Genomic DNA, 20,495 nt, shown 5'->3' on the forward strand with positions numbered 1-20,495 from the left:
TATGCAAGTGTTATAATTAAACTCTCAAAATGATGTTCATGAAATCACCATATATTGTCATTAGTATTTGATGAATGTTCTTATCATGTTGGCAGAAAACATTCTTTAAACAGCATTCTTCAAACCTGCATAAAAAATTACCAATCACTAACTTTTTGGCTTAAACAATGGCTTAAGGTTAGATGTTCCACGGCAAAATCCCCTGTCTTTTCCCACATAGTCTAAAGATCTTTTCACATAATTAAATGTTCTCAATTCAACCTATTACATTTCTTAATTAGGGTAATGAAATTAACATTTGACTTCTACTCAGCCAACAGCAAGAAGGCAGTGGTCGTAAAATGGGGGGAGGACCTGTACCATCAACACTGACAGATGAAAAGGAGATGACCACAATACAAGTATTGGGAGAATATTAAAATCTAAAAGGAAAAAGAATAACTGCTGCTTTTGTATTTGTAGAAAATAAAGATGACCATATAAATTACGAATAATTAGTGTTTATTCAAGAGCTGTGGTAGTGGTTACAGCATATAATATTTTGGACTACCCTTCCATATGGCATCCTTACATCCCATACAGTAATCAGTTTAATTTTTGGAAGGTGCGATGACGGGAATATGCGTGTCATAAATACATCCAACTACATTAGAAATCTTCTCAAAATTCTCAATAAGAACTTGAATGAGATGAATGACAGAAATACAGTCAAACTTTAATCACTTAATTATCTAATTAACTTGAGTTGCTTCAGTGTTTCTTTAACACTCTTGGCCTCATATAGACATCAAGTAATGTTCAAGGGGTTCAAGGGGTAATTCTGGCTTATTCAAAATATTAAAGCAAATATTAGTAGCCCACCACTTGTGAAGTGGTGGGCTACTAATGTGAAATTATTAAGTCTAAATAATGTCCTCAGAGATCAGACTCTAGATGAGATTAGTTTTTATTCTCACAACTTTTGCTATAACAAATGTGCTTCAGAAACACACAGTTGCAGCAACCAGAGAACAATTAAAGTTAAGAGTCAAGACCCAAATAAAGCAAACACTTACTTCCATAACAGTGACTTCAAACTTATTTCAATAAAACAAAAACATCTAAACCTCTATTAATTCTTAATAAGAAGCTATGAATGAAAGAAATAAAGTCAAACTAGTTTGTAATAAGTGAAGATGCAGAGATCTATAGAGATCTATTAGTGTTTAATGTTCTGTTTCTGTTGTCTGAGTTTTGTGAGGTTGTGCTAAAGAGTGGAGCCTGTGCTTCAGTCAATGATGAGTCCAGAAACACTGATGTTATGCTGCATTTTGCTTTATTTAAAGGTAATAACTGTGTAGCTGCTGATGGAGTGATAGTTATATCAGCTCATGCGTGTGAGCCAAAAATTATTTATAGTGAGACAGATTTATTGTTGTAGATTAGATTAATAGTGCAGGCCCTGTGTGGTCCTGAGGGATTCCTGGGGGCTAAGCTATAGCCCTAAGTGGGCCCGTAAAGGGCCGGTGCAGGCTTGTTTGTTTATCTGTAAGTCACGTCATTCTCTCTGACTTCAGTACAAAACTCATCTGTATTGAACTCTCTCACTCAAGTCCTTTTCTATTCTCATCACAGCTGTGACTATAACCTGTAGTGACAGTAACTAAAGTAAATATGAAAGATTGAGATGCCCATTAACACTGGAAAGTCACAATTTACATGATTTTATAGTAAACCAGAACATTCACAAAACACACAACACACCTAAGATGTGTGCAGTGACAGAATAATGACTAAAAGTGGATTTCTTGAGTCCTCTTATAACAGATGTGGTTGATAAGTGTTGAAATATTAATTTTAAATGATCATTAAACAGATCTGAATATGAACACTCACCTGATACAGTCAGTGTAACAGCAGCACTGATGTTTGTCTGTGAGTCTGATCTCACTCCTCTACAGCTGTATTTACCACTGTTATATGTGTAACTGAACTCTGCTGTTGTTGTTTTGTATGGATAGAAAGGGTTTCCATCTTTAAACCAGCTGTATGTCCATTGAGTGTTTCCTCCTCCCTGTAAGTCACATGTGAGAGTGACTGTCTCTCCTCTGAACACAGGCTGATCTGGCTTCACCTTCATTACAGGTTTCACTGATAAACATAGAAGTAAATATTGAAAACCATTGCAGTATCAAGATCACAGTCATGAACTCAAAACGTCTCTAATTTCTAATTTAATAGAAAAACACTATTAAATTAAAAATCTAGTTTGGTTGCAAATTGTAATATTTACATCAAAAATGTATGTAAGTATTAGTAAAAACTAAATGAAAGTCTGCATGTCCTTTGTATTATTTTGCTACCTGCTCTGACCAGTAGATGGTGCTGTTTACAATCAGAATGTTTTAAAAGATCTGAAAAGAAATTGTGAACTTCTAGCTGTCTGTTCTCAAGCCTTTATCTCTCCCAGTCCTTCAAACCAAACCATACTGAATGAATAAAGCTAAGCATAGTTGGTGCACAAGATCTTAATGACACAGTCATTGATTACAGTGAACATTACAACTGCAGCACCTCAGAGACTTGAACAAAACTCTCACTGTGCAGAACTCATTTCTGTTTTATACAGTGGATTATGATCTTTTGAAATAAATGTCTGACTGAACTACTTTACAACTGCAAGACTGTTTGATTGATTGAATAAATATCAGATTTCTGTTTTTGCAGCATAAGGAACTACAGTCAGATGATTCTGTGAAATGTGCAAAACATGGACATAAAACATCAGCAAAGAGACAAATGTGGGATCCTGATGTATCCATGTAGACAAATAAACAACTATAACACAATTCACACACACAAAGAAATCTAATTTACTGTAGTACTGCACAGTACCTTCAGCATCTTGATTGAGTCCAGAGTGGATGAAGGACATCAGCACTAAAAGCAGAAGACACAAAGATATGAAGCATTTCCATCACCTCAACACAATGCAAATCACACACTGAAACATGTCTAGAGTTTATTCTACATGAACTGAAAGTGCTTTTCTGTTCTGATGCTCATCCAGATGAGAACTGATGGTTTATTCTCCAGCATTTAACATCACCACACACAATGACTTCACAGGACTCATGAACTGATACGAGAGTCGATTCACTGATGATTCACTGATGCTCAACAACAGAGAAGAAGTTTGAACCACTGAGCTTCACAACATTCAACATATGTTATTCTCATCAACTAATGTGATCAAACAGTGAATCGCTGTAACTCTGTCTCCATCACTCTTATTTGTTTTGCTTCCTTTTGTATTTTGCATGTAAAATAGTAGTTTGTGTATAAAGACACTCAAATACATGTTAAAAGCAAATCTTCACTGGAACAAAACAAGCTACAGAAGTCAAAACCAAATTAGGTCAAAGTGTTTGAGACACACAACATCACTTCCTGTTTGGCTTTGGTACCATCAAATTCATTGTGACTTTACAGCGGCTGCAAAAATTATTTGGACACTTAGACACTGGTTTCACGGACAGGGCTTAGATTAAGCCAGAATTACCCCTTATTTCAATTAGGACATTTAAGTAGCTTTTATAAACGTGCCTTAGAAAATAACATGTGCATTGACAGCAAATTAGCTCAAAAGAAATATGAATAATTAATTTGAACTAGTTGTAATTAATTATAAATATTTGGATCAGGTAATCGAATTAACTTAATGTAGTAAAATTAATATTACAATCAATTAACCTGTTTGTCCAGTGAACACTCAGTGTTAATTGTTTATTAATTCTAAGAAATGTTCATTTCCGGGGTATGAGAAATAATTTCTTACTGTACAGTACTACTCAGAGCATGCAGCCAAAATCTGCATGATTAGGGACTCCAGTGTATGAGCATGAACCTCAAACAACTTTACACTTGACACAAACAAGACTTTATTAAAGGGTTACTTCACCCAAAAAATGAAATTTCTGTCATTAATTACTCACCCTCATGTCGTTCCACACCCGTAAAACCTTCGTTCATATTCGGAACACAAAATTAAGATATTTTTGATAAAATCTGATGGCTCAGAAAGGCCTCCATTGCCAACAATGTCACTGAACCTCTCAAAATCCAGAAAGGTACTAAAGACGTTGTTAAAACAGTTGGCGTGACTGCAATAGTTCTACAATAATTTTATGAAGCGACGAGAGCAAAAAAATGCAGTGTTTTGAAATCGGGCCATATATTGTCGAAATGTCTTTATTTTGTTTCTCAAAATAAAGTTTATTAGCTTTGCAAAATATGAATAAACAAATATGTTTAAAATGAAGACAAAAGTCTGACTGTCAAGCATTGGTGGAACATGAAACTTGTGGTTATTCTGCTGGACATCCGTCTGAACTGACTTCATACAACCACTAAAAATAAAGTTCAGACCAAGTGATTAAAAATAACTGAAAAGTGTCTCAGAAAAGGGAAGTTGGTTTTAAGAAAAGCTTGAGCATCATTTGTTGGTAGATGCCACTTGGTTTGGTAAACTGTGTCCATATGACAATTTAACTGGCCAAATACTTTTTGCAAAAAATTTTCAATAAGAAGGGCAGAGAGAATGAAAAGTGTTAGAAAAGAACGGTACTTAAGACATTGTTAAAACAGTGCAAAAAATGAGAGCAAAAAATGCAGTGTTTTGTGTTTTGAAATCCGCCCATATAGATATTGTTGAAAAGTCTTTATTTTGTTTTTTTGGCGCACAAAAAGTATTCTCGTCACTTCATAATATTAAGATAGATCCACTGAACTCACATGAACTGTTTCAAATATGTTTTTAGTACCTTTATGGACCTTGAGAGTTTGAATGGCTTTGCTCTCAATAGAGGCCTCACTGAGCCATTGGATTTCATCAACAATATCTTAATTTGTGTTTGGATGATGAACGAAGGTCTTACGGCTGTAGAACGACATGAGGGTGAGTAATAAATGACATTATTTTTGAGTGAACTAACCCTTTAAAACACATTTAAAAATGTATCAACATATTTGCAATGTATCAAAACAAGTAACATTTAAATAAATACAGCACAAACACAGTTTTCCATCAAGACATTTCTCAAAATAAAGTTTATTAGCTTTGCAAAATATGAATAAACAAATATGTTTAAAAAAGAAGACAAAAGTCTGACTGTCAAGCATTGGTGGAACATGAAACTTGTGGTTATTCTGCTGGATATCCGTTTGAAATGACTTCATACAACCACTAAAAATAAAGTTCAGACCAAGTGATTAAAAATAACTGAAAAGTGAAGTTAGTTCTGAGAAAAGCTCGAGCATCATTTGTTAATATCAATGGAAGAAAGAAGCGAATAGTGGAAATTTCCAAAGAAGTCACATAATTATTTAAGAATAAATAAAATTTTCCACATGTGTAGGATTAAGTACACACACACACACACACAAAAAAAAGCTTTTCAAGGTGCTGAAGATTAATGATGAATGTGTCAGGAGGGGAAATGTGATGTCCTGAATGAACTTTTTGATATCACCAAGTGGCATCTATAGATAGAAGTTAGTTCTGAGAAAAGCTCGAGCATCATTTGTTAATATATTAACAAATGATGCTCGAGCTTTTCTCAGAACTAACTTCTATCTATAGATGCCACTTGGTTTGATAAACTGTGTCCATATGACAATTTTAATGGCCAAATACTTTTTGCAAATCATTTTCAATAAGAAGGGCAGAGAGAATGAAAAGTGTTAGAAAAGAACAGTTTAGAACTTTCTGGAACTTTCTAGAAATGTTTTTTTCTTTTTTCTTTTTTTCTTGGTATACATATATATGAGAGAAGGACAGAGAGGAGAGAGCTTTATGAGCAAACAACTCAACTTCATACTTTTGGATATTTGTTTCAGTAGATATATATAATATCACACAAGATAAGTGATACTACCTTACAGAAGAACAAGGCTATCTGGACCAAGTGATATTTCAGCAATCACATTAAAGAAGAGGAAGTGTGGCTTTAGAAGAATCTTCACTAGAAGAAAAGTGCAGAATGCCACTCCAAATGCAAATTATTGGACAGTTCCAGTTTCTTGGAGCAGAAATCAATGGAAGAAAGAAGCGAATAGTGGAAATTTCCAAAGAAGTCACAAAATTATGGAAGAATAAATAAAATTTTCCATGAGTCGGATTAAGTAATACAAAAAAAAAGGGGAGGGGAAATATGATGCCCTGAATGAACTTTTTGATATCACAAAAGTAAACGGCCAATGTAACACGTAATATATCAGCACATTAAATTTGTATATATATATAAAGAAGATATAGAATATGATCAAATACTCACAGATGAGAAGCAATGCACTGGATCCCATACTGTCTCATTATCGACTGTTTTCTGTGTGCGAAACCAGACGCTTCCTGTGTTTGAAAGAAGTGATGAGGGAGGAGGAGACAAAACTCTACTCAGAAATACAGGGAGAAAGAAAAGAGAGATTCATTCTAAGATATTTAGCTACTAATGTAGTGTGTTCAAGTAGTTACAGCTCTGTTCATCTTGAAAATCCTATTTTAGAGAAGTTCTAACGGTGACTGTTCTCACACTGCGTTATTTTGTTCATTCACCCTGCCACAGTCACACCACAGACAGACAGTGATTAACTGAAATCACCACATGACATCTAATGTCTACTCATGTAAGGCCCGCTCTACATCATTATCTACATTATCAGTTAATGAAATATATCATTTTTTAACCATAAATTTAAGTTCAGTTCCATAAAACCTAAAATGTTGCTACCATTTTTTTTTTTTACTGTAAAGTGCTGCCAGGTTTTTAATGTATTTATTACAGGTTTATTTTTTTATAGTGTAGCTATGGCCTTTTGTGTTTAAAAAAAAAAAAAAAAAAAAAAAAAAAAAAAAAAAAAAAACTAAATAAAGAATAAGTTGATAGGGCCCTGGGAATAAAAAGTTTACTTAATATGTGTTAACAAATCTATCTGCAAAGTCGAGTAGCACAATTGTGTTCCTTGCTGCTAATAAAGTGGATGTATTTGAAATAGTTTGTTTGTTTAAAGCTTGTTTTACATGAGGATTGATAAAATAAACAAGTAATCCAATGTATGTCATTAAATTCTGGCAAAATTCAATTGCTTTGCTGTCACAAAAGTGCTTTTGTATGCATCATTATATTTCACGTAGAAGATTTTGCAGTATGAACATTTTTCTAAAAAAGGGAAGTCAATGAAAATTACACAGACATTCTGTGAATCTTTGCTCTTGTATTAGTTTTTTGAGGTTTGTGAAACTAAAGATGAAGAAAAAGCAGAAATATTTGGTATTTAATACCAGCATAAATATATGGTTAAGACCACAGAGCAGAAACAGAGCAGAAGTCAAACCACAACTATGGGTTTAACTCTTAAACTAAAGAAGCTCTCTGTCATTTTCTTACTAAAACAGCTGCTAAAGTTAACAATGCACAAATGACAGTACATCTTCAATGATGAGCAAAAAGAAGCGTGAAATTGTAAGTGATGTGTTTTGCTATAACTCTGAATTTTTGAGTTAATGTCACTTTGTTAGAACTCTGTGAAGCCTTGGAGAGTAAGGCTCATCATGTAACCTTAGAATTAGTTCAAGAAGCTTTCTGACTGTCATGCGAATGTAAAATTCTGAGGGTAGTGTTCAGAGTGTCCAAGTTGGGAGCTTGAGCCAGATAAGAAGTGAAGGCGTAAAAAAATTTTTGAGTCCTGTCTAGGTTAGGAATCCAGCAGGCCTGTATACGGTGCTCAGTTGACCCACTGTGCCAACAGTTTGACTCAGGGAGGAGTAGTTACACTCCTAGTCTTTTCAATTGAGGAAACACATGGGAAACAGAGAGCTGACCCCATCGTCAGTCGTGTGATATCCTTTGTTGACAGAAGAAGGAGACCATCACGAAGAGAGAGGGATAATAAGCCCGCCCTGGGATTGAGACTGCTGAAACACTGGGAAAAGTTGGAAGTCAAGGACAGTGTTCTCTACAGCAGATCCAAGGATAGCGTGGGTAAAATCAGATACCAGCTTGTACTTCCTCATTCTCTGCTGCCCTGAGAGGGACTCATGATGATGCAGGTCATCAAGGACAAAGTAGAACTCTCCACCTTTTGGTCTGGTATGGATGTGGATGTCAAAAGAACTGACTGTAAGAACTGCGTAGTCAGGAAGACTCAGGAACCTGAGGATAGAGCATCTCTCGAACCTACACTCTAATTTACACGTTTTGTGTTAATTTTAACTAAAAATGTGTTGAAAAAAATAACCTCTTTTACACATATCAATGTGTAGTTTAAAAATTAAAACAAAAAGGGGATTTACTCACAGCATTTAACACAATATGTGTAGACTGATATGCTTAACACACTTTGTATATTTTATAACGTGTCCGTTATTTAAATTAGCTAATTAAAATGAACCAATAGCAGCAAGGGTCTTTGAATGAATAGAATCCAGCAGAGCTGTTGGAATCCAGTCAGTCCATCCATTCTAGTCTTTTATTGACAGCGACCATTTCGTTTTTACATCTATATTGTTGAAAATAAAATATTTATACCATATCACTTCATTATGTTAATCGACTACCCCTCGTGTCACAACTACTCGTGAAAAACACCTTTTATACCACGGAGGATATGATGTGCGCCGCATCAAGCCGATGACTGCTAGCAAGATTCTTGAGGTAAGCTGTACTTAATCATATTTTACTTATATTTATTTACAAAAAAAAACAATATTTTCTGCTGCTGTTATTTTAATGCTGATTTAAAAGCGCGGTCAAGACAAAGTTTTGCGGGCAAAAAACGTCCATTGTCAATAGTGTAAGGTTAGCTGAAGCACGGCTAAACCAAGCAGCTTTATGTTGGTCAACGCGGCGAATTTGCGTGGAAAACTTGATTCATATATCGAATAAGGAAGTTACCTTAAGCAATTTATGTATTTCGCATGCAAAAATTCGCCAAGCAATGGTAACGTTAAATGTGACCGCTCCTCTAGACTGTGTATTGTACTCGGTTTACACAATGTCACCAGTAGGCCTAATGGCGTATTGAAAATGGTCTACTCCTTAGTGATTGTCTTAGTAGTTGTAGTGGATTTTTTAAAGTTTGCTGAAATCATTGGCAATATGTGATAAGTGCTTTGGGGCCACTGGTGCGGTGCAGGCTAGGTAACGTTAGCATACAATATATAAATATGCTAACTTTATAAGTGACTTTTGCATTATGTCTACAGCAAATGAACTAATCAGAAGATGGACCATTTTCTGTTCAGTGAGTCTCACCAGTTGAATTTATTTAGGTAAGCATTGCAGTAAAACTCACTAGTCATTAATTCAAATCAAGTTATTCTAAACAACTGTAGTTTTTATTTTTGAATTATTTTGATATTTTATTAGGTTCAAGAGTCCCACCTGACCAGGAAGATGCCTAATATGATTTCAGCATATCAGCACACAGGTGGGTTAACTACTGAGGGAAAGAAAAATCATCACATAGTGACTTCTTGCATGTGTCTTACTGTGCATTTATCTTAAACGGATATCCCTTCACTGCAGACAAGCTGAAATGGGCTAAATCCTTGATTGCAGTCTTTACATCTCTGAATCATTTGGAGAGAATTAAAGCGATGTAAGTATTAAAATGTAATCTGGCATAATTTAGTTTACAATTCAACAGAAATGTTTGAATATGCTGACAAAAGTTTGTTACTTACAAATATATATTCTAAAATATAGTATGTTGGAGATTAAAAACAATTTGACACTCTCTTTCCCTCTTATATTTTTATATAGTGTTGGATCAGCGATCTTCTCTGAAGAACTGAGCACATTTGTGTTTGCGGACATGCATGCATCCAGGGAAAATTGTGGACAGGAACCAATCTTTGGAGAAGTTCATTTATTCCCAAAGGTGGACAAAAACATTGTGTTGGCTTTTTAAAGACTTTTGTTATCACTTTTACTATGCTGTGGAGAAGATGGAGGAGTACAGACATTGATAATTATCAGAAATGTTTCTTGAGCAGCAAATCCTAGAATGATTTCTGAAGGATCATGTGACACTGAAGATTGGAGTAATGATGCTAAAATTTCAGCTTTGGTCACAGGAATAAATAACATTTTAACATATATTCACAAAAGTTATTTTTAATTGTTATAATATTTCATAATATTACTGGTTTTGCTGTATTTTCTGCATCAAATTAAAGCTTTGGTGAGCAAACTGTATTTTCCAAACTTTTGGCTGCCAATGTACATCAATCCAACAATGTTTGGAAATAAGTAAAACTATTTAGGAGGTAGGGACGGGTTATGTGTCATGTTGCCTAATGAGATTGAAAAGAACTGTTTTGTCCTTTGTTGGACATATCCTTTTTGACTGCTTAAAATTGCATTGTTATATTCTGCATTGAATTTAATTATTGATATTTTATTGTAATAAATTGACAATAAGAAAAACAACCAATGACTTTACATTCATTTTTTCAAATGCTAACATTTTGTTTAGGATTTTAGATACCTTTTTAACACAATGTGTGAAGCCAAGGATAACACAATGTTACACATCTTTTACACGTTTACACATCTTTGTGTTAACCTTTCAGACACATTTACTGTGTTAAAATCCTTAACACAGTGACTGTGTAGAAATCAACACAAAAAAACGTTGTCCCTAAACTCACCCATTGATGTGTAAGAATTTAACACAGTTTGAGTCAGTTTTAACACATCCTTTCTAAGAGTGTATCAAGACAAGTGTGCCACAGGAACACATATAGATTTATGGTCTGCAAAAGAGAGACATTGGGAAAATGTTGACGTTCTTGTGATAACAGACCACTTTACAAAGTTAGACCGTGCATTTTTCCTCTGCAAGCTCTTTTGATGTGGCCAGTTTTCCCACAATCATTTTGCATCTTTGAAATGACATACAGTACCTGAGGGCTGTGATTTTTGCCATGACATTGTAGGGGAATTATACAGTTAAAGACCCAAAAGACCAGATATAATGAATAAAGACTTGGACTCAGAGTTTAAAAAAATAATACTTTGAAGAAAATTTTACTGAAGAATAGTTTCCAGTTTCATCAGCAGAAGCCAGCTTCAAGTCTCACAAGGAGTTCATAGGCTGCTCTGCGTACATTCACATTTCCACAACAATTATACTCTAACAGAGTCTACTAACTACATCATTACTTCAGGTTGAATGATTCTGATTGGCTAAGAAAAATAGACAAATTAGGTAATCTTCCACACATGACATAGTCAGAAGCATATCTCCATTCGTCAGGATGCTGACGAGGGGAGTCTGGATTTAGGATGTCCTTTTGGGTTCATGACATGGTGTCTCTGCTGGTCTCAAGCAGAGTGCCAGTTGTCCACCAGTACAAAGGACCTGCACAGAACACTTAGCGCACATACACAAATACACATGATTCACAGCTTCTTCAAGGTTGAAGTTGATCTGAGCTCTGCTCTGAGCAGGAAACTTTCCTAAAACATACTGATAACATGTTCTTTTCTCTCAGTGAGAGGTACAGACAATATTAAAAATTTATTTTCTAGTGTTTGAAAAGGAAAATAAATGCTTTAACATTCATTGAAGAAGTTATTCAAATAATTTAACAAAGATAAATGTTGATTAATAACTTAGAAGATATATATTGAAGCGGCAGTGGATTCCAGAATCCACCCCTTCAACATCTATAGCACTTCCTTTCCTCTCTGATCGGAATGTGAACTTCCGAGTGTGAATTAGCACTGTCTATTAGCAACAACTTTACTCTGTTTTACTTCCACCAGCTGCGGGCCCAAACCAGTCTCCTGCTACTGCGTATCTATACTACGAGTTTGCATTTTCATTCGGCGTAGTATTTACACGCCAAAGTCACATTTGGCGTATATATGGTACGCAAAACCCTCCCGTTAAACTTCCATTGATAGAAAATGCGTATGTATTGCACGCAGAAATTTATTATAGTCAACGTCATCATCATCGTCCCGCCCCTTCAATCGAACGAAGATTCACGATTTCATCTCGTGCAGGTGCCGAAGCAGCATATGCAGAAATATTGATTTAGAATGCTTATTTAGAATATATATATATTTTTTTACAGAAACTTATTGTAGGCTATATAACTTACTCATCATCTCTAGTGGGGACGAATGTTGCTACTACATAATACAGTTTAATTCTAAACAATCCCCGACGGGGAAAGAAAAATGCTTGCAGAAGCATCATTAATTCAATGTGAATTAATTATATGTCTGCTTTATTTAATCTGCTCTCTGCTTTTCTTTCTTTTTTTCTTTTTTTGCTTGTTTAATGTTACACGAATTTTTGTTTCTTTGTTTGTGATTGTATTTGTAATAGTAAAAGTATTAATAATAAATAAATAAATAAATATAAAAAGTGTATTGCCATGATTTTTAGTCCTTCGCTGTTTCAGGAACCACCCACTCCCGCTTGGAAACCAATCAAATGTTTGAACATTTTTTAGCGCCATCATCAATGTCCCGCCTCCTCATCGTGCGACCTCGTGCATCATCATCAAAGTCGTCAATCATCAGAATACCCAAGTAAGTAATTAGCAAAAACATATATATATATATATATATATATATATATTAGCAAAAAAGTATCAGTTCTTGATAACTCAAATTATTGTAAATACAATAATTCAAACTTTATTTTCTTAAGTGAGCATGCACATGTCGGCCTACAGTTGTCAGGCGGTTAATATCAGTTTAAAATCATTTCTCATTTAATGTTTTAGGGATAAAATTTAGTGAGGGTCAACTGTGCGCATCATGTTTTTTGGTTACGTTATGATGAGATCACACTAATTTATGTCCATGCAGGCATTACGTGTAGATCACAGATGTGTGGATTAACAACCCTGCACAATCACATACTTTTTAGGGTGTTTATCTTGGCCATCCCTGAAATACTTTTCATGATAATGAAAATAAATTAGTCTGTATTATTCTTTAATAAGTATGTCGTTTTTGAGAGGTAGACTTTTAAGGTTTTTAAAAGAAGTTTCTTCTGCTAACCAAGGCTGCGTTTATTTAATTAAAAATACGGTAAAAAGAGTAATATAGTGAAATATTACTACAATTTAAAATAACGGTTTTCTATTTGAATATATTTTACAAAGTAATTTATACTTTGTGATCAAAGCTGAATTTTCAGCATCGTTACTCCAGTCTTCAGTGTCACATGATCCTTCAGAAATCATTCTAACATGATGATTTGCTGCTCAAGAAACATTTATTGTGTACTATTGGGCAAAATATTTGTGTACAATATTTTTTTCTCAGGATTCTTTGATAATTAGAAAGTTCAAAAGAACATTTATTTGAAATATAATCTTTTGTAACATTCTAAATGTCTTTACTGTTCACTTGATCGATTTAATGCATCCTTGCTGAATAAAAGTATTAATTTCTTTCATTTCTTTTCAAAAAATAAAAATTGTGAATCCTGAAAAAAAAGTACACAACTGTTTTCAGCATTGATAATAATCATAAATGTTTCTTGAGCATCAAATCATCATGTTAGAATGATTTCTGAAGGATCATGTGACACTGAAGACTGGAGAAATGATGCTGAAAATTCAGCTTTGATCACAGGAATAAATTACTTTGTAAAATATATTCAAATAGAAAACAGATATTTTAAATTGCAATAATATTTCACAATATTACTGTTTTTACTGTATTTTTAATTATATAACAGCCTTGGTGAGCAGACGAAACTTCTTTTAAAAACATTAAAAATCTTACCGTTTCCAAACTTTTGAATGGTGGTGTGTGTGTGTGTGTGTGTGTGTGTATATATATATATATATATATATATATATATATATATAAACTCTCAAAAACGATATACTTATCAAAGATTAATTTATCTTTAAGTTTTGTATGTGATGTCTGTCTGTTATGCTATGTCAAATTTACACATTTTGTTTTGTTTTTGTATAGTCCAAATGCCAGGTTCAACTTTACGCCAGTGTCCACATTGCCGGATCAAGATGAACTGCCGACACCGGTCCTGTGTTAAGGTGATTGTGCATAACTAACACTGTTTATTTATATGGCATTGCATTTGTTTTAATACTCAATGTAATTCTGTTTCTCTTTTTGTAGTGTGGAAAATTGCTTGATTTTAAATATAAGCAATCAGTGCGTTTGGCAAAATTTCGTGACCAGGCCCATCAGTGGGCTAAAACAACAGTTAAGTCACGGAATCAATCAAAAGTCTTTGACAATTTAGCCATCATGGTAAGCAAAGTTCAGCATCCTAATTTCATTACCTCACACTTTGTTCTAAACTAAAACATTTATGTAAGAGACTATATAATATAAAGTTGTTTTACATACAAGTACATTACATGCATACATAATACATTAATACAAGTACATGAATAAATTGTAATTCCTGTTAACTGACAGTTCAAATAAAAAGTAATTCATATTATTTTCACTAATGGGCAGAACTCTTATAAATAAAAGAGCTAATAAGCAGTCAGACATCAATGCAGCTGCCATTAGAAGCTCTGGTTCCCAGAGAAAGTAGAACTTCTGCACATGCACAATGACTCAATCAAAACAAAATCTACAGGTTTAAGTCTATTTGATCTTATCACACCATTCATGTCTGATTCATTGCTAATTTTACAATATGTTTTGAGATTTCAGGAGTTCCCCATTCAAGTAAATAAGTAATAAAAAAAAAAGCTGCCTGGAGGCATTGCAAATATGGCCACCAAGTGAACTGACGTTCCTTAAAAGGAACTTTAGCAGAAGCCATGATTTGTTTTTGTTGTTGGTAGTTGTTGTTTTCTGAAATAAGACTTGCATGCATTTATGGATCACAAGTTCTGTTTTTGGATATTGTTGAAAGTTGACAGTCTGAATAGCCTTTCAAAATGTATGTATGGTAAAATATAGATAGTAAGCCTGGACATTTTTTTAAAAAATCTGTTTTTGTGTTCAAGCAAGAAAAAACACATGTTGGCTTAGAGTGACATCAGGCTAAGCAGATTTCTTTAAACTTTTTTTTTTTTTTTTTTCAGAATTATGAACCATTTTTGAAAGCTGTACTGTTTGTCATTCTATTTTAGATGGAAAAACTTAAAGTGCTGGGATACGTTCCTCTTCTGCTACTGGGGAAGTGTTCAAAGGCCCATAGGTGGACAGCGGAGGTCCAGTGTCCCTTTGAGTTCCCACCTGAGGGACATAAGGTGATGGAAAAAATGCTCATACTCTTTGAGCATATTTTACAAGGTAAATCATATTTGCAAGCACTGATACTTAAATGTTTGTCTCATATTTTATGTGTACAGTAAGTTCTGTAGCTATACAAGTTTCTAAACTGTTTTTTTTTTTTTTTTTTTTAATGTATTTTAATATGACTTTAATTGTACTTTTTAAGGTTTTGGTCCAGAAAAAGAACAAGAGGTCACAGAAGGTAATGAAGCAGAAAGGCAGGACTTGAAAGAGACTGTAGAAGATGAAGAGGACATTACACTGGAGAACAATGTAGAAGTGGAAAGACTGGAGGATGAAGAGCAGATCGAAGAACAACAGATAGAAAGTGGGGAGGAAGAACCAGAGAGGCCTGTTGAGGAACAGAGTTTCAAAAGTCCAGAAAAAGAACAAGAGGACACAGAGGGTGATAGGACAGAGAGTCAGGACATAAACGAGGCTGTAGAAGATGAAGAGAACATTTTATCAGAGAACAATGTAGAATTGAGGATGAAGGAAAGATTGGAGGATGAAGAGCAGATCGAAGAACAACAGACAGAAAGTGGGGGGGAAGAACCAGATAGGCCTGTTAATGAAGAAGGGGAAATGAAAGTGACAAAAAAGACTAAACAGGCAAAGGAAATGAAGAAACAGGCAGAGAAACAAAAGATTAGTGCACTTAAGATGGATGAAATGGATGAAAGAAAAGAGATAGAGGGAGTCGTATTAAAACCAGATGGGTGAGTGGAAGAAGATGGGGTGAAACAAAGACTCTAGATATAGGAAAACATTACATTCCTATTATTCATTAATGGGAGAAAGTGTTATGCACAACATGGCAAATTAATCCCACGTTCTAAATAATAGAACCAATCGTTGATTAGAAAAAGTCACCACTTCATCCCAGCTGCCTTTAGAAGCTCCGGTTGCTATCAGAATTGAGATACGCGTGTATGACTGCACATGCGCATTGGCTACTGCAGTCTGAAAAGTTTTTTAAAAATGCTTTATGAACATTTTATTGGTGATTTTCAAATTGGAAATTTAATCATAATCATTTGGAGAATTTGATTTTTCCCCATTCAGAGAGATAGGAGCTGCATTTGGATGCCCAAGAGGCATTTCAAAGATGATCACAGTGTGAAATTACTTGTCTTAAAGGGACCTTTGGGTAAAGCCTATACAATGAGCAAGGAACAATGTGAACTCAGGCTCAATGAAAACTGTTCTTTGACATGTACTTGAACAAAGCTAAAACTTTTTTTTTTTTTACTTTACAGCAAATCAGCTGTCAACATGGCAGCCAAAAGAAAGCGCCAAAAAAATACAGACACAGGTATGAAATGTTATACAATTCAGTTTTCAGTGGTCTTAAACTGAAAGGACCACAGCCTTGCACAGTTTAGCTACAACTAGTTCCAACTCACACCTGCTAGTAACGCTGAAGACCTGGGCTGCGTTCAGCCCCGACAAAACATTGCAAAACGTTTTTTAAATGGAAACGGTGGTACGTTGAACACCCTGTTCTGATGACACAAGAGATGCAACTATGGCAGCTGAGAAGGCCATTCTTTGTGTTCTTTTTGAAGAATTGATATGCTATATTTTTACTATAAAACTCTTATGACAAACACGTCTTCTAATATCTTCAATTGTTGCGTATGCTGAGCTCCAGCGGACACATTTGTAAACGACTTTACTTGGACCCACTGTGTGAGCTGTCTCTTTAATACCGCGTGGTTTATATACATGTTGCTGCTGATTGGGCATTTTGACACACCCACCAAACAAGAGAAAACGTATCTCAAACCTTGTTGCACACCATTTCCAGGAAACATGTCTATTTTGTTTAATATGGTGTTCAACCCGGAAACCGTAGCAAAACGTTGTGCACCGGTTTAAGCTTGAACGTGCCCCTTGATTAGCTGGATCAGGTGTGTTTGATTAGGGTTGGAGCAAAACTGTTCAGAGCTGTGGCCCTCTAGGAACTGAGTTTCAGACCAGTGTTTTAGCTCTTTGCATAGCTAGTCTATTACACATTGTCATCCATTTGGAAAGTTCTCAAAATATTGATGTTTATATTTGTTGTTTCAGTGCTGTTTAGATTTTTAGATGTTTAAAAATTGTTCTGCTTTTTAACTTTTAGACATTCTCTGTTCTAGTTATTAAGTAATTAATACATTTCTAACCAAATTACATTTGTACAGAATGTCCATTCCATGCGTCTCTGGATGTATTTCCAGTGGAATTTGTATCTAAGACACGTCTCAGAAAGGTTGGTATTAATCTGTATCTACAATCTGTCAATGTTGTGTTCCATAATACCGTGACCTTTTCATGTACAGTAAATTAATTTAAATAATTTATTAAATGTATTAAATTAAGTAATTAATGTATGTTTTTGTTCAAACTATGAATGGATCAGTATCCCAAAATATTTAGCTCTGTTGTAATGTTAATAACTTCACATTGAATATATGCTAATGTGAAGGGTACTTTATTGCTAAAAAATAAACATATGGAATGGAATTCTTATTTGCTTTCTGACTATAGTATGAGTACAGGCAGTGTAGAATATTACAGATCAGTACACAAACAATAAATAAGGTGAAGAACAGTGAATTCATATATTAATATAAAATGTTCTGTACAGTACTACAGTGTTGGCTTCTACAGTTTAATATGAATATAACTTATCTAACTATATAGCATGTACAGTTTAGATGTGTTTTTCCATTGCTTTTGAATATGTTAACAGCAGTTGTTGAAGTTGCTCTTCAGTCTGTTAGGCTTTGTTTGGGTCGCATTTATGGGTCAGTTTTGGTTAAGATGATAAGAATCCTAAATTATGAATTGAAATTCAAATTTCACATTGCATGCTTTGATGACAAAACCTACTTTAGTGTGTTTTTGCAGGTGTGGGTCATGCCATGTTGGAGCATTGGGTGTGGAGAAAGGTTGGGGCATGTTAAAAGTCGGAGAAAGGTCTTTATAATTGGTAGTGAAAGCTGTCTGTTAAGGTTAGGGATAGGGTTAAGGGATAGTTTCTGTTGTAGCATTCACCTTTCAGCACGCCACCTTTCGGTACACCCATTACTCCGACCTGCAGCTACCCCTGTCTCTGTTTTTGTGCTGGTGTGTTGCTGTACCACAGTAATACCACATGAGGATGGTGGGATTGTGGCTTTCAATGGTGCTTTGTTTAAAGTTTTTGAGTTACATTAAATGCTTTAAAAATGTAGTAAGTGATGTAATGATGTGTAAAGATGGAAATGTAATGATTTGTTTTGTAATTGGCTCTTTTTTCTTACTTAATTCACAGGGACGTAAGGAAGTGCTGGTGCATTGGTTGCCATGTCCATCCTGGTAAGTAAACCTACATGGCAACTTAATTCACCACTGTAATTTTCTCATTTATTAGTTGTTGTTTTGACTTTTTTCCAGTAGGAAGACATGGCCACCCACCTGGCAGCCTGAAGATCATGTCCAAATTACACTTACTCAATGCTAATTACATTACTGGTACATTATGACCGTTTTTTTGTTTGTTTGTTTTTGAGCCACTGTTATAGTGGACAAATAAAGGTTTGTGTTTTCATTACGTCTATTTATATCTTTTTACCTTTTATAAAAAAATTAAATATATATATATATATATATATAATATATATATATATATATATATATATATATAATTTCTGAAATATCCAGGGGCTGGAGCTTATTCAAGCTACCACAGGCCAAAGGTTGAAAGTCACCCTGACCAGTCTGTCACAGAGATTACATTTGATATTCAACAGTGTTTTGATCTGCCTGCATCTACACCATTGTATGCGAACTGAACTGAGCTGGACGATGACATCACTGTTCACTTCAGTGCTGATATAGATAAATTAACTGAATTAATAACTATTGTTTCTTACATCGGAGTGAATCAATACTGAATTTACTTAAGATGGACAATGACACCATTTTGTTTAAGAGCTGCTGTGCAGCCAAAATTACATACCAGTTATCACTGTAAAGCTGCTTTGACACAATCTGCATTGTAAAAAGCGCTATATAAATAAAGGTGACTTGACTTGACTTGACTTGACTTGACACACACAATATAGCCTCTAGTTCCTGATTAACTATACCTACATGTTTTTGGAGTGTGGAGGACACTGGTGCACCCAGAGGAAACCGACAGCAACACTGGGAAAACTATCAATCAGGAAGGGCTCATGGAAATATGAAGTCATTTGTAGTCTTACATAGTCGTTTTTGAGTATAAGCCCATTGTGTGTGTGTGTGTGTGTGTGTGTGTACAGTATCATATATACTTGTCTACTCAGTTAATATATGGATATGAACAACCATATTCTCACTAGACTAGAGGCTAGATGTACAAGGTATATTATAGTGTCATATATTAGTAGATAGACACAGATTGCTCCAAATGGGACCAGTGAGTTGAGTCTAGAGAAAGTGAAGTACCACTACTGCATTAATGCATAAGATATTTAGTAAATACCATAGTAGAATTATTACAATTTTACCCTTGTATAGTTAAACAATGCTTTTAATAATACAAAATATAGTACAATAGTACAAATAGTGCTTACACATCCCTTCTGAGCAAAATAAATTGGGTTACAAAAAGTTACAGCTGAGAAAGAAATTGTGGGAGGAAAAAACTTTTGTAAAAATCTTTATATATATATATATACACACACACACACACACATATATATATATATATATATATATATATATATATATATATATATATATATATATATATATATATACACACATACATATACACACATGTATATACATATATATGTATGTATATGAATGCATACAAATCTATTGCTGCATCGGGTTAACCCCACAATCCAATCTGTCGGTTTAGTTTGATATAATGGGGGGCAAATAAATGTTTAAATCATAATCTGTCCATTCACCACAAGAGCCTGGAAGATGCTGTCAAAAATGACCATATATGGACAAGTACGTGTGACGCTTCTGCTCAAATGGGTTGTCATTGGCTCTGATCTTCCCTTGGCACACGCGGGATTCGCTGTGATTGGATAATCTTTTTTACCCATATAAAAAACGTTTAATATTGCAAAGTACATTTTGCTGTTATTATTACGTCAGTAATACATTTAGTTAACAATACGGTGTTGCTGTGTTGTAAGGTATTACCCCGTTAACGATATCCTAACCCTAACCCTAGCATATCTT

At 34.5% G+C, this 20,495-nt stretch overlaps 1 protein-coding gene and 1 long non-coding RNA gene across 3 annotated transcripts; both read left to right on the forward strand.

The window, feature by feature from the left end:
- The first annotated feature begins 8,496 nt into the window (after window positions 1–8,496).
- LOC127516323 (uncharacterized) lies at window positions 8,497–9,465 on the forward strand. Its single transcript, XR_007930975.1, has 3 exons — window positions 8,497–8,690; window positions 9,242–9,307; window positions 9,405–9,465. It is a non-coding gene; the product is annotated as an uncharacterized LOC127516323 (long non-coding RNA).
- Window positions 9,466–11,823: 2,358 nt separating this feature from the next.
- On the forward strand, window positions 11,824–18,858 carry LOC127516306 (ABC transporter F family member 4-like). 2 transcript variants are annotated; one of them, XM_051900815.1, is made up of 9 exons: window positions 11,824–12,587; window positions 13,995–14,074; window positions 14,160–14,294; window positions 15,137–15,299; window positions 15,448–16,000; window positions 16,541–16,596; window positions 17,468–17,535; window positions 18,583–18,626; window positions 18,705–18,858. In XM_051900815.1, the coding sequence occupies exons 2-9, from the start codon at window positions 14,000–14,002 to the stop codon at window positions 18,769–18,771; spliced, it is 1,161 nt and encodes a 386-aa protein (XP_051756775.1). In that variant the 5' UTR covers window positions 11,824–12,587; window positions 13,995–13,999; the 3' UTR covers window positions 18,772–18,858. The 2 variants fall into 2 exon arrangements, with proteins under 2 accessions (XP_051756775.1, XP_051756776.1); XM_051900816.1 differs by having other exon boundaries at window positions 18,708–18,858.
- Window positions 18,859–20,495: the final 1,637 nt, after the last annotated feature.

The sequence above is a fragment of the Ctenopharyngodon idella genome, chromosome 7 (genome assembly GCF_019924925.1).
Source record: "Ctenopharyngodon idella isolate HZGC_01 chromosome 7, HZGC01, whole genome shotgun sequence".
NCBI classification, from domain to species: Eukaryota; Metazoa; Chordata; class Actinopteri; order Cypriniformes; family Xenocyprididae; genus Ctenopharyngodon; species Ctenopharyngodon idella.

Bases quoted from the DNA above. Each gene is read 5' to 3' on its own strand.
- LOC127516306 (XM_051900815.1), top strand. From the start codon at position 14,000: ATGCCAGGTTCAACTTTACGCCAGTGTCCACATTGCCGGATCAAGATG. The intron at 15,300-15,447 runs GTAAATCATATT...GTACTTTTTAAG, and splicing joins CTTTGAGCATATTTTACAAG to GTTTTGGTCCAGAAAAAGAA. The intron at 16,597-17,467 runs GTATGAAATGTT...ACATTTGTACAG, and splicing joins CCAAAAAAATACAGACACAG to AATGTCCATTCCATGCGTCT.